Genomic DNA, 14,725 nt, shown 5'->3' with positions numbered 1-14,725 from the left:
AAATCGAAAGAGAATAAGCTCTTGACTCGAGTCTCACACTCTCACTCTCACTCTAATCCCTAATCTCTTTCTCTCTTCCTCTCTTCTTCTCTTCCATTCCCGTGATGACACTTTGGCAAGCAGCAGCCAGTGACAAATGACTTCTTCTCTTCCTTTCTTCTTGCGACTTTTTATTTAGGCCCTACTATGTGTGGTTTGTAGTATGTTGGATGACTTGAGGTAGGCTAATATTAGTTTTTTTTATTATATAAGATATGATAGATTCATAATGAATTGGTGTGAATGAGATGTACACTAAAAATTTCACTTAAAACGCCTCAACCGCCTCAAAAGTGCCTCGGAGGGCGCCTTTTCGACTCATTGCCTCAACTAGCCTAAACCGCCTCGCATCGCCTCATCGCCATGACAACTATGATATAGAACAACTACTAAGACTCTACTTGCCATATTTCTACCTTCTACTTGTATTTTAGGCCCATTGAATTGGCAAAATATATTGAAAACCCTTGGATTAAAGGCCCAACATGTATATAGCCCAATTCAGATTATTTTAACGAAAGCATTTTTTTAATTGAATTCCCCCTTTGTTATGTCCGGAGCTTTGAAGTGACATACAGTCTGGACCACAAAGTAAACTTCCATTCTGACTAAGTTCTTGCTTCTCTCAAAGTAGAAGAGTAAAGTCAGCAACACCCAAACTGATCTCATCTAATAAGTGATGGTTTTGATGCCAAATAGTGTAGCTTTATCCGAAGCCTGAAAATTCCAGGCAGAGACCTATACATTCAGCATTACAGACAGGGCAATGAACCAATAAATAGAGTGAAAGCATTGTGACTGCTGGGTGAAGACATTGAGAAAAATCTTAGCTGTTAACTTGAATAAAATAGATTGAAATAAAATAAAATAAATTTAAATAAAAAAATAAAAAAGGTGACAAGGCATCCTCACAAGCAGAGTCCAAGGTGGCATTTTTCCTTTGCAACCTTAGCGTAACAATTTTTTCTGACAGGCTGCTTCAATACCTTGACCTTAGGCTACAGCGTTGGTCCACCAACCATTATGCCAAGCCCCACCCCTTTGTATATGATAGATTGAAATTTTGGAGTATTAGGGAGAGAGTACTTGTAAACCCTAGAAGAGACTCCAGTCTTCCACAAAGGAATCCACTTGAAATCCACCGAGCATAGTACTGAATACGCAGGGGGAAAATTCAGTAAGTTTGAACTGTTATTACTGCAAATCATTGGGGGAAGCATAAGGCCTTCACATATATATAGCCCTTTTTGCTAACCAGTACTAGGATGCGTCAAGTGTGAATTACAGAAAATTTGAACCAGAATAGGTGATTTAAAAAAGCAGAATTATTAAAAGGCATTAGAGATAAATATAAGTTGGATTCTAACATCAGGCCTATTCCAGCTACTGAGACTACAATTAATCCTGTATGCCTACTGCCTATCACATTTTAGGCCCATTAGACTGACCTAATACAATGAAAGACTTGTTGGAGCAAAGGCCTAACAAGTATATAACCCCTCCCAAGGCTTATATCTGCTAAATGAACTTCATATTTGTGATTTATCTGCATCAGCCTGGCTGCAAATATTTATTAAGTACTCTGTTATTCTACCACTGCCCCCCCCCCCCTTTCCAGTTGGGTAAGAAGCATATACATAAAGTTGCATTAAACAAGGTTACCAAATAATAGCAATCTCAGTTGGGCACCGTTGCAGGTGCCCGCCCAAGGCCCTTTGATCTCGAGATCCGCTGGTTCTTCTCCCACTTTTAGGGCACCTCCATTGGTGACATAGTTGGGAAACTAGTTTTTAGGGCTTGTATCTCTCATATTTGGTTAGAACAGAACCTTTGTAGATGGATTTCCAAATCTAGATCCCTTGACCAGATTTGGATGGGCATCTGTAAAAATGTTTGCTCTAAGCTCCTTTTGATGCCTCACAGGCTGCTTATAGACACCCCAAGGAATAGACATATTGTTGTTACCTGGGGTTTAGATTTGTCCTTGCTCTCCTATAGCTGTTGCAGCGCCGCCACCCCCCCCCCCCAAAAAAAAAAAAAAAAAAAAAAAGGGAAAAAATACTATCAACTTTGCTTAGGATTAGGGGTATTGTGGTCCCTAAAGTTTGGTTTTCTGGGTTTTTCTGTAATTATTTACTCTGGTTGTAATTTGTGGTAAGTTAGGTAGTTAGAAATAATACTGTGAACACTTAACAGTGTATCTACTAAATTAGGGAACTGTTACCTTAATAAAAAGGAAGGCTGCCAATGATAGAATTCGCAGGCTGCTCTATTGAAGGCTTGTGGCATGTCCTCTCCTCTCTTCTTCTTGTTTTACTCTCTGTCTGTGGTTCAATGGATCTTGGTTTACTACAGACTTCACCACCTGCCCACTACATTAAACACGCAGGATCCCACCCTTTCACAAGGTAATAGCTACCTCCTTGCCTAGAAAAACAATTTAATCCTCTTTCATACCTGACTTGTGCTACACTACCACCACGCCCAGTTGAGTTGGTGTCAAATTACTGCTTTGTCCCACGAAAAAATTGTTGCTTCAACTGCCACTTCTTGCTCTCTCTTCTATGAGCATTTACATCTTCTCTCTCTTCTAATGCTGACTAAATATTCCTCCCTGGAGTTTTACTCAAGCTCAAAGCTTCAGCTTACAACTGTATGTTACTTCAGACTGGTTAGTGTTCAATGCCAGCAATGTTTCTGATGGATATATGAGACTCATAAAAAATTGAATATGGTGGTATCTTGAAATCAAAACTTTTATTTAGAACAATGTAAATGGCATGTAAAACACTATGCTGTAGAACTTTGAAAAAAAGGAACTAATTCAATTACAATGGATATTTTGTGAAAAATAAAAATAGGAAGCAATGTTTTAAAATAAGATTCTAAAATTACAATCCAAACTCTCTGATAGATAATGCCTCCAAACTCTGTCAAGACTTCATGTTTGTTACTTCTTTCATCTTCTCTGTTTATTGGTCTGTTTCTTTAAGTAGTTCAAAAGATATGGAAACAGAAGATCCTTCCTCCACCAGTGACAAAAAAATAGAAAGATCCTTCTCCATTTGGCTGCCACTTCAGGGTTCAAAAGCATAAGTTGGTATGACTTCCTTGATTGTGTCCCAGCCATTGGCTGTTAATGACAACACATAGCAATTTTCAAGGAAGACTAGTAGTTAGTAGATATGTTAGAAGGGACACTGATCTACAAACACTGGAAGTTACATTAGATAGATGGGACACTGAGATACATCTCCATTTATGCAATACATGAAGGTAGACTCTTTTCTTTCAACCTGTTTCAGTTTTGATATCTGAATGTTGACAGTCAGTCCCTAATGTGGTGAAGGGTTGAAAATCGACCTTTCTAACAAGATCCCCAGACAAACCCCCATTTGGAATAAGTAAAAAACAAAAAAACAAAGACTCAATTCTGGCTGAAATCAATACCTCTCAGCATATTGCCAAACCATAGGAAACAATAGCCAATAGGATGAATAGGATCTCAAAATATGGGAACAATCTTTTGGTGTCTCCCCTTCACCCCTGGCTATGCCTGCTTCATTAGGAAATGTTATTTATCTCTAAAGTACTACAGGTACCAAAGGACATTCAATCTGCTAGAATGATGTCTCTGGAACCGTTAAAGAGAAATTCATTGGCATATCAAACCATAGCAAGTCTTGACAGGCTAGGGGTAGAAGTGAGCCTCCAGAACAAGGGAAGAGTTGAGGATTTATCAATCCAAAACCATTAGGATTTACAACAGTGAAATATCAGTGAGGGAGAAAATTGGGTAATGAGATTATGAGAATTGATTAGATGGGATCAGCTAAGTTGACACTAGACCTGGATGTTGATAATGTGCTGTCTTTTTCTCTTAGACAATTTGACAAATTATCTTAAAATGGTTTTTGTCAGTGCTTCTTGTACTTGCTACTATATTTGTTATCTTGCTGATTTGCTTCTTTTGAACTCTTCCAGGTTGTAAGATACATGGGTTTCTCACTCCCAATTTAAGTAATGCGGCTAGTGATTTTTTCCCCTTAAATAAAGGCTTGATCATTTAGTAAAATCTTGATGAAATTACCTGCTCTCCATGGTTTTTAGCCCTTCCATGAATGTGGCTGATTGGATGTATTATTTTTTGACAGAAGGATTCATCAAGTTATGTTGCAGGTCTTTTTGGAGTCAAAGATCTATATCATGGGCCAATATCTGAAACATATTGCTGAGCATGGGTATTCTGTCTATGCAATTTGGTGTGGCTACTGTAATATTTTGGAGGCCGTCATTACATCAAATACTACAAGCTGCCCTTGGTACCCTCATGTCCTGCATTTTTCCAACTTAAACTTTTAACAAAGCGGTAAGACTGCGTTTGGTTGACAAGAGATCCATACAAATGACAAGAAAATCACTTTATTTTACTTACATTGGGCATTCAGGTAAGGATTTTGTTCCCAGTGACCTAGATTCTTGCACAGACATCAAATCTGCTTTCTGTATATAAAAGATTTTCCTTTTCATAATCCAATTTTATCCAAAGTGAAAGGGCAAAACACCTTCCTAATAATAAACATGAGAATTCCCAAGCTGAGATGTATATCATTAAAAGGTATGTGGCCAGCTGAGATGTATATCATTAAAAGGTATGTGGCCCCAGCATACATAAGAACACATAAAATTACGGCGTTGCTTTTTATGAAAAAAAAAGAAAAAGAAAAGAAAGAAGAAGAAGCTATGTTTATGTTCTTGAGTTTCACTCATGAGTGCAGGGCTTGGTGACCAGACTGTGATCTCTTTTCTTCAATGTAATAACAGCACACGCACAAGTGTGCATTTTGACCTGGATCTTCTCTCAATTGGGAAAAACGTTCCCAACCCTACACTAGTTCCTTTCTTGGTGAATGAAAACTTAATTCTATTTAAGATGCTTTGTTTCTTATAGGAGAGGAAATATCTTCACATCTCTTCACCACACATTTAAGAATGAATTTACCTATGATCCACCATATCAATACTTGGAGGTGGGTCTTCCTAAATTTGTGGTAAATGAGTGTAAGAATAGTCTTCCAATCTATCCATCAGAACAAACCTCAGTTGAGAAGCCAGCTTTAAAAGAGGTCAAATGGATACCAAATGGAAACTGCGAGTGTTCTGCTCATTCTCAAATCTCACAGGATTGAAAAAGCACATTTTCCAGATTTCTGAACATCATTAAATATTTAGGAACATGAATCATTTGTCTTTCCTCCTCTCCGGAAATTTGTCTATCAGAACGCCAACAATGGTGAGGCATGAATTTTTGGCATTGAAACTTGTTTTTCTCGGTGACCATTCTGACACAATTCAGTCCATCCATTCCATCGCATATAGGCAACACAGACATCTGCGAGTTCAAGGATCAAATTTGATGAATACTGTCTTTCACCGGATGTTAATTCTCTTCAGTTCTTCAGGTTGACAAGACTTAATAAGCACCTCAATAGCTTCACATTGCTACGAAAAGCTGGGTGCTGATGCAACTCTCATTCGTTCCAAAAATCTCTACCGTTTTAAGAAGATATCTTTTGTCTAAGTCTGTCCATGCGTGGCCAAATATTTGTGTTTAGAAGCCACTACTGGCATAGAAGGATCTTTGGGCCATGTAATGCTTAAAAAAATCATTTATAAAAGTGAACCAACCAGTGAATCTCAAGAATAACAAAAGAACAACAAAATTATGGTTGGGCTTACAATTCAGTGCAAAGTTGGAATTCCGCAAATAGAGTTGACTCTGCTTGTTAGTGAAAACTTGAAAAATCAAAGCATACAAACACAGTTCCTCAACATTGAACTTGAATGAGGATAGGCTTATTCCATGTTGGGAACTTAGAGATCCTGCAGCAATAGAGTTAAATATGTGTTGAATCCCTTCATGATTAAAACTGATTCGACTTCCCTTTGGCAGATAGCAGTTTTTCTAGGCAGAAGGTCGCTGGCATGCAGAGACAAGTTGCCAACTAACGAATGCCATCGCAAGAGAAGAACAGAGTTCAAAACCCACCACTTTCGGAAAGTGCCATCCCAAACCTCGCCTGAGATAGCTGTCAAAAACCAGATACCGTTTATGAGGAAAAATATAAAAATTAAAAGAAACTAGCAGAACAGGCTGTTCTATCATGGATGATAAGCCCCATTGTGACTGGTTTAAATTAGGAAGTTTACCATCCTAGGAAGCCGACAAACAAGAGATTTCATGATTCAGGGTCAAATTCCGACATTGACACATCTATAGCTATTTTATTGTCATTTTGGATCATCTCAAAACACCACGGAATTAATATAAATTGGAGTGATCATCGGGGAAACGTTTGAGTGATTGTTTGAAATTGGGAATAAATTAAACAGGTCATGCTTCAGTTGGTTGATGATATCGCTTGAAAACAGACGTTTCATTTCAAATGAGAAATTCCAGAATTTCACACCTCTGCATTTCTATTATGCCAAAAAGAGAAGGAAACAGAGCAGCTTGCAAAAAAAACTAGGGGCATGGTTGTCCATACATGGAAACAAGAAGTTGAGCTTAGGGAACTATCAGAATTCAGAACATAGAAGTAAATAAATTCTTGCTTTTGTCAAGCGTACTTAAAATTACAGGGTAAGTGATGAATAAAAGCAAACCTTGTGATAGTTGGCATAGTAGCAAGGATCCCAGCACATGCATAAATTAAAGGAATCAAAGTCTTGGGTTTGTTTTTCCGGAGCCACATCAAAGATACCAAGGCAGCAAGACATACGGTAAAGACCTGAATGCAGAATACAAAAAATTTGGATCACAAATCATCAGAATAAGACCCAAAAATAAGACCTGAATGCAAGCGAGAAAAGGAATGAAGTGAAATATATAAAGCATTCTCTAGAAGGTGAGCCCAAATTGACCAGACCCGGATCCCACTACAAGACAAAAAGATGAATAGCTTTCTTCTTTACTCAAAATTACTTTTTGTCAGTAGAATTTGATGCAGCTAAACCGAATTTCCAAACCCCCAACACACTTTAAAATTTGAATGAACTACACAGAAATTTGACATGTTTTCTGTCACTTGTCCACAACTGCGGAAGTTGGAAGGCATAGTGCAACTAAATAACAGGGGTTGCAAGAAAGAATCTCACCAGATTGGCATTTGCCTCAAGGCCTTGTAGAATGTATTCATAAGTAAACTCCAAGCCTCTTGCACCAACCCATAGGGGTGCGAGCCTGTGTAGAACAGAATCAGCAAAAGCCCATCCTGGAGGCAGCAAAAAGATGGTAAGATAAAGCAAAAGAATGAATGAAAAATCAACTAAAATAAGAGACTACGTAATGGTCAAGCTCCATTGCTCATTTCTGGTACACATAATCATTGACATTACATGTGCAAAATGAAAATGAAAAAGAAGCCACAACCCTATGATTCTTCTTTCACTTGACAATATCTCAACTAAATTTATTTCAAAACCTCAATCAAAAGGGGATCAAGGATCAGATGTTAAAGTAGAAGGGGTCTCAAATGTTGAATTTCTCACGGTATGTCATAACTAGAAATAATTCAAATGCAGATATGGTTCTACTGTTACATTACATAGAAACATAATTATGTAAACTACCATCACTATATTGCATGTATTGATTATGGCATGCCTGGAGTGCCCTGTTGCATAGCCATTCGTCCAATGCCTACGGCTGCCTAGTCATGTTAGCAACCATGAAAAATTGAAAGGCAAACTATTAAGGTTCTCTTACCAAGTCCAACAGCTTGAAATTTATGATTCTGTGATATGTTTCTGTGAGTCAACTGAGTCAAAGCAAAGTACAGCCCAACAACATCAATAAACCCGATCAGAGCTTTCAATAATTCCTGAAAAGATAATCAATAATCTGTCACTTACGGAGCAGTATGACAGTCTCTTGAACGTAGTAGATTAGGTGGTATCCCACAAAAAAAAGAGTAAAATGTCCTAAAACTTATTCATAAGAAAAATAAAATAAAAACTTGGAAGTAATAAAACATCCATTCCACTTACTCCACATCCATGGAAGATAGACATAGATAATTTCCCAACCACCTTAACAAAGGAAGGAAGCAAGTTGGGAGGGAGGTTTAAGGTGTGTGTGACAGGTGGGGGGGGGGGGGGGGGTTCAATTAGGTAATGTATTGGAAAACATACTTAAGTAAACCTCTCCTATGTAAGGCCACAATCTTTTTCTCATCTAAAAAGGCACTATCATAAAGAATAACCAATAGAACCAGATATGGTAATATTCTCAACTTCTGAGCTGCAAACAGGAACACCAAATGGAGAGAGAGTACAAACAGAACTTGCTATAGCATTTGAAGTACTGGTCTACCGTCTACAGATCAAACTTTAAATGTAAGTTCATGTGAGTTTCCAATGTACTCTGGTGCTGCTACCCAGACTCAGAATCAGATAATGATTCCAAAAAAAATTTACACGTCATGAAAAGCCCTTCACAAACTGTGTTCGTGCTTCGAAAGAGTCAGCAAGTATGTACAGACTTAATTGACTCAGTGGGAGAAAATATGTCATGCTTCCATCCTTAATTGTCTAACCTTGGTGGCGTCCAACCCAAAAGTCTGAGCATAAGGCTGGAGCGGCCATTCAAGGTTATAAACCCAACAGCCACCCACTACTCAACAATGTGCGATAAATTCCCTTCGAATTCCTGCCATGGAGTGCACACACTACATCAACTTCCCCTAGATTTGGGCCATGAATCCCAAAATTGACCAATGCACTAATAACCTGTTTTAATAACAATTTGTTAGTGTGACTGGCATCCAACCCAAAAGCCTAAGCTTCATTAAAAAAAAAATTTATAATTTTTTTTTTAAAGGAAAAATTTTTTATTTTTGTAAATTTTCCTTTTTTTTTTTTTTAAATAATAAATTGTGATAACCACGATATAATTTGAAATAAAGAAAGAAAAAAAGAGACAAACAAGTCCACAAGGGAAGTGAATGATGAAACCAAAAAGAAAGGGGGGGGGGGAAAAAAAAAAATAAAAAAATTAAAAATTTTAAATTTTATTTTTTTTTTTTTAATTTAATAAAACAGTGCACCTGGTGTGTGGGGGTGGGCGGGGGGGGGAAGAGCACAAACCACACCGGGCAAAATTTGGGGCGGGGGGGGGGGGGGGGTTTTAAGGGGGGGGGGGGACGGCGGGTAAAAGGCTTTTGCCCGCAATTGACACCCATATACTATGATTGCTATCCAACTGATGTGGGATAAACTCCACTCCATTCCTGGCCATAGAGTACATTCACTACATCAACTAATGATAAAGCCACATTGTCAGGTCATCAATTTCCAAATGACCCAAGAGTTAACTGGTACCATCCAACCCTTGTAATATTGTACTTGGTTCATCATTTTGGTAATAGACGTATACTATACTTTTTGGTATCACAGCAATTTCAGACCTTGAGGCTTGTGATGGCTTTATGGATACAAAGAACTCTAAGGCCAACAAGAAACTAACCAAATGTAAAATATCCTACCGTGGGATGTAAGTTGTCCAGGAAAAACATAACAAAAATATTAGGATCATGAAAACTTTGCGTACGCATTGAATGAACATTAGATCATCATTATTAACGCCTGATTCTATGCTACAACAATGAAGAACAGCAAATGGGTACTGCTGGACAAATATCAGTTGAAGAACATACAGAAGAAAGAAGATAAGAATGGAAATGGTTGACCAGGCTTCACCAATGTAGGCCATTGAAGAGGATTTCACCACCCAATAATCTATTACTTCACCACAATAGAGTCTTCAACACTTTACCCTTGGAGCACAAGCTCTCACAAAAGCCATTCTTTCCAATCACATAAAGCCAATGGGTATATCTCCCCTTATTCTATTTAAAGTATAGTAACGATCATATTATAAGTGCTGGACAGTGGAAGCTAATAGTAGCTACTCAAATGCTATTACAATAAAAATCTACTTCTTAAAATTGAAAACTGAAAATGGCAACTTCTAGCTGCAGCCATTACCAAGAAATAGAAAGTAACAATTACCAAGAAATAGAAAGTAACATAATGGTAACTAAGTTGAAATATCTCAGCAGCTACTATTCCATCCTAGTTGCCAAGGTGGAGCACATGCAATAGTTTTAAGAAGACCACAAAGATCTTCTAATATATCTCTCATGTAAAAAGACCAGAAAGATCTAATATGTCTGATTCATGCAAGGCAGCATCCCAACTTCATAATGACTCCAAGCAATGGCCAAAAAAGGTTGTCCGACCAGATCTGGAAAATCACCCAATGACTATCCTTCATGTGGAGGCCATATGGAGCTCACTATTTCCGAAGGAATGGACACCTTGACAAAACTGTTTCATGGCTATTTCGGGGCACAAAATAGCCGAACCAGGGAACTTAAATATACCATCAAATGAGGCCTGCCTAGGGGTTAAACAAGGGCTCTTGTACTGCATGAACAAGCATGTAACAATTTATCCATTTCAAGTCACTCGATTCCCTGTGTAAAATTTAGAAGCACTCTCCATCACTTATAAAGGTACTGACTCTGGTCAGGAACTTCTATATTCACCCAGATCTTGCATGACTAGCTACCAAAGCTAACAAAGTAGCATTAATAGGTCTTCATCTGGAAGATGGAGTAACCTTAGCTTGAGGATCTCTCTGAGTCCACCATTGTCATGCTACCGCACAGCATAGGTTGAAGATTTTGGAACATATGACCTATCTGTTACAATAAATTATTTGTACCTCAAATTTCACTTCTAAAATTTGACTGCATCTCAGTTTCCATGCATAAATTACACAAAGCAAATATTATCTGCAGTGTTTTCCAAAAACATTTTAGGACTAGATTTGAAGCTGCAAGCTAGAAACATAATCTAGACTCTGGCTTGATTAAGGAATACTATATGTGACTTTAAAAAAATAAAAAATAAAAAAAGCACACGCAACATACACACAGTCATGTAGATATTGGTTGTTACAGTTGCAAATTATATTCCACGTGAAATTTAAGGGACACATCAGAAGGCTATGAAACTTGAGACATACTAAAGAGAGTTGTCACACCAAAACTTAGGAACAACATAAGAATTGTAACTTTCCAACAATAAATGACACCTCAGTGAAACATTTTGAATTGGAGTTTATGAGTGAATCAGACCTGATACGGATCAAAACTGTCGTTCTCTGGTACTTTGAGAAAGGTTGCTATGCATACAAGCTGTCAGGATGAGCATATAGTGTTACAATAGCTTTAAGGCATAAAATGCTTATAAAATTAAGAGAAGAAGAAGAAAACTAAATTCTCAACTGAATCAATTCAGCTAAAATCCAATTATCAAGGTAGAACGACAACAATAACAAAGACGTTTGGTCTCATGCAACCAAGACCAATTGTACAAATCAATTCAGCAGAAAAAATTAAAGAATTCGAGTCAACTAATTCAAGTCAGCCTTACTGCTGTACCAAAACCCCTAAAATTACACTAGTGTTTACAGACCTTTACTAGAGCTGCTCCAAGATAAACCAATGCAGCTTTAACAGATGTACCAAGCGTATCGTACTCGGATCTGCATACACATATTTCACACTAGCCAATTACAAATTTTGATGAGAAGAAGTTGGGAAAGCTAAATTGCCGAAGTACCAAATTTGAAAAAGAAAAAAGACCAACAAAAATTCTGTGATTAAGTGTAGGTAAATCTGAGACCATAAGTTCCAAAAAAAAAAACATTTATTTTTTACATATTGGGGAGTTTCAGTACCATAATCTACGTTAATATTCAATCTCCGAAAGAGCACTGTTTTACCCTTGCAGAAAAAATTGAGGTAAGTAAAAATGAAAATTTGAAGAAGGAAAGATTTAGAAAACAACATGATCATTGAAGTCGATCAAATTTATCGGAAAAACAAAAATTGTTCGAAGCTTCCCTTCCAAAATACCAGTTCAGGGAGATGGATCGAAGTGGCGGACATGTATGAACTATGAAGCTTCTCAATAGAAGGCAGTTCTGCAAATCAAGCAAAGCGATAACTTACAATGGAGTCGCCGAGTAATACACGGCATGAGGACCGAAAGTAAGAATTGCACAGTTGAAGAAGTGAAACACCGTCATCTTTCTCCCTCTCTCTCTCTCCTGGAGCGCTTCCTCTCCCAAAACTGTGGTCTGCTATAGAATCGGAAGACGGAACTGGAGACGCGAGGCCCTGCGATTCCAAGTTCGACAATAAACGAACCAGGTCCCGGGTGGAAGGACCCGGATATGTACGATCTCCATCTTTTCTTTTCTTTTTGTAATTAAAAATAATAATAATAAATAAATAAATAAGTTTTTTTACATCAGGGTCCCTTTAGTCACTAAGGGTGTCAATTCCATACCGAAACCATTTAACCGTATCGAACCTCACCGTTCAAAATTTGGTACAGTACATCCCGAAAATGAATTTCTTTGGCACGGTTCCGTTTTTAGGTATTCATACTTTTGGTATGTACCGAAACCATACCAAATTGTTACCGTACTAAATTAAATAATATAAATATAGTTTTACAATTAAAACACTTTACCTTTACCCTATCCCTAATTCCTTGTTTCAATTTTTCGTTTAGTCCTTCACTCATCTTCTTAGATTTACTTGTTTTGTCTCTGTTAATATCAAATTCTATCAATTGTTTGATCGCAATTTGATTAGGATCTTAATGAACTAATAACAAAAGTGATATGGATTCGTTCATACCAAAATTGTACTACACTAAATACCGTGTTTAAACCGCTTTTCTATACCGACTTAATGCCGAAACTGTACCTAATTGTTTTTGCAAATACTAAAACTATACCATGTAAATTTAGTATGGTTCTGATTTTCGGTATTCAAAGTTTGTACCATACCTATTGACACTTTTACCACCAACTAATATTGGGTCCCCTTGGTGCAATATATTACGTGTGGATCTTAATTAGACTAATATCATTAGTTATTGTTAAGTATATTCATATTTCAAACATAGAATGACCAAAATGCCCTTCAAGTTGTTTAACACATTGTATTGTTATGTTTTTTCCTCTCGTTTTTTGGATATATATATTTTTTAACCATATAATTAATGATTAATGGCCAATTATGTCTTTTTAAAATCATATATTAACATAATGTATTAAATAACCTAAGGTGTACTTTGGTCCATTTGTGTTTGAAATTTCAATATACTTAACGGTAGTTAATGGTGTTAGTCTGCTTGAGACCCACACATAATATATTGGGTCACAATTGAACTAATCAAGCAAGTTTGAATTGACGTAACATGAAACCTATTAGTCCGAAAGCACCATGGAGAGCAACAAAAGTCCACAGACCACCTAATTGACACAAATGAGTAAAATCCCCTTGTGCTTCAGGACCCCATAAAGTTTTCGACCCAGTTTAATGACAGATACCCACTATTTGGGAGATCTCGAACCCATACGTGTTTCCTTATGTCTTACTGTAACGGGCTTGTCTATAAATATATGTACCCATATTTTTCCACCACGACGCGCATGTCGTGTCATTTTTCACCGCCCTACTTCTATTTGTCTAGATGTGATCCAAGTGAGTTCAAGTGCTTGAAGAGCATATCTGCTGAAGGAAATACGATTGCCTCAATAAGATATTCCCTTCATTCTTCCTCTATGTTGTTTACGGAATTTGTTTTTATTTTATTTTATTATAATTGATGGGAATTTGTAAATTCCATCTTTACTGCACAATGAACTTAATTGATGTGGCTCATTTCATACCAGAGAAGCCCATGTATGAAGAAGGATTAATTTGACTTCTCCATCTAGCAACTCTAGGGCGGGGAGTAGGCCCTAGGGGGGAAGTTATAGACACCTTTCCATTATGTTGTTGCTAGCAAATACCACTCTTTTTGGTTTTGGATCTTCCAAATCATTTCCGCAGGAGATCCAGGCCAATTTTTTTTTTGATCATTCAATTAAAATATTCATTATCCTCATAAAAAAATAACACAACATTAGTTTATGGTCCACTAAAATACCCACACATAATAAACTCTAAATAAATAAAATATTAAAAAAAGAAAGAAAAAAAAGAAAAAGGGACCATGAAGTCTTGCTTGCAACAACGCCCTTCAAGCCAAGGTATCCACCACACAGGTTGGAAACCTTAGGAACAAAATAAACTTTACATGAAATGAAGCGATTCCTCGATAAACCTAATGTCATATAGAGCACACTCAATAAAATTGGGAGTCAGGATGGGCGTGTCTTTGGCAAGCAAGATGGTTTGATCTATTTCCTCTCCCTCGCTTATTGATCTTTGTAATCAGGCCGTCTTGGTGGCGGTTTGTCCTTTTGTTTAATGAATTATTTTCTTACAAAAAAAAAAAAAAACTGGGAGCCAAAAATCATGGGCCAAAAGTTCACTCAGCCCATGACAAACACCAAATGCTACACGCTACACGTTGCAGCACATTAGTCCTAGTTGTGAGATTGACATTTCAAAGACACCTGCTTCACTACTATCATGACAGATGATGCCAATTCTCGAGATACCCATGCTATCCGCTGGTGGCTTTTAGGAGCGTAACAGATTAGATTTGGATCGGATAGCGACAATTCTTGGGTGACACACCTGGTTGTGGT

The 14,725-nt window shown here is 37.3% G+C and overlaps 1 protein-coding gene across 1 annotated transcript; it reads right to left on the bottom strand.

Moving 5' to 3' along the window:
- Positions 1-5,459: 5,459 nt before the first annotated feature.
- Positions 5,460-12,321, bottom strand: LOC149014866 (seven transmembrane domain protein). Its single transcript, XM_089156415.1, has 7 exons — positions 12,123-12,321; positions 11,584-11,653; positions 11,244-11,303; positions 7,808-7,922; positions 7,198-7,313; positions 6,706-6,830; positions 5,460-6,128 (listed from the first exon to the last, which is right to left on the bottom strand). Exons 1-7 carry the CDS (start codon positions 12,197-12,199, stop codon positions 6,005-6,007), a joined length of 687 nt encoding a protein of 228 aa, XP_089012541.1. The 5' UTR covers positions 12,200-12,321; the 3' UTR covers positions 5,460-6,004.
- Between the last annotated feature and the right edge of the window lie 2,404 nt (positions 12,322-14,725).

This window comes from Hakea prostrata, chromosome 5 (genome assembly GCF_041222555.1).
Source record: "Hakea prostrata isolate BN-2017 chromosome 5, UWA_Hpros_2, whole genome shotgun sequence".
NCBI classification, from domain to species: domain Eukaryota; kingdom Viridiplantae; phylum Streptophyta; class Magnoliopsida; order Proteales; family Proteaceae; genus Hakea; species Hakea prostrata.
Note: the sequence above shows the minus strand (reverse complement) of the source record. Positions and strands in the feature narration are given on the sequence as shown.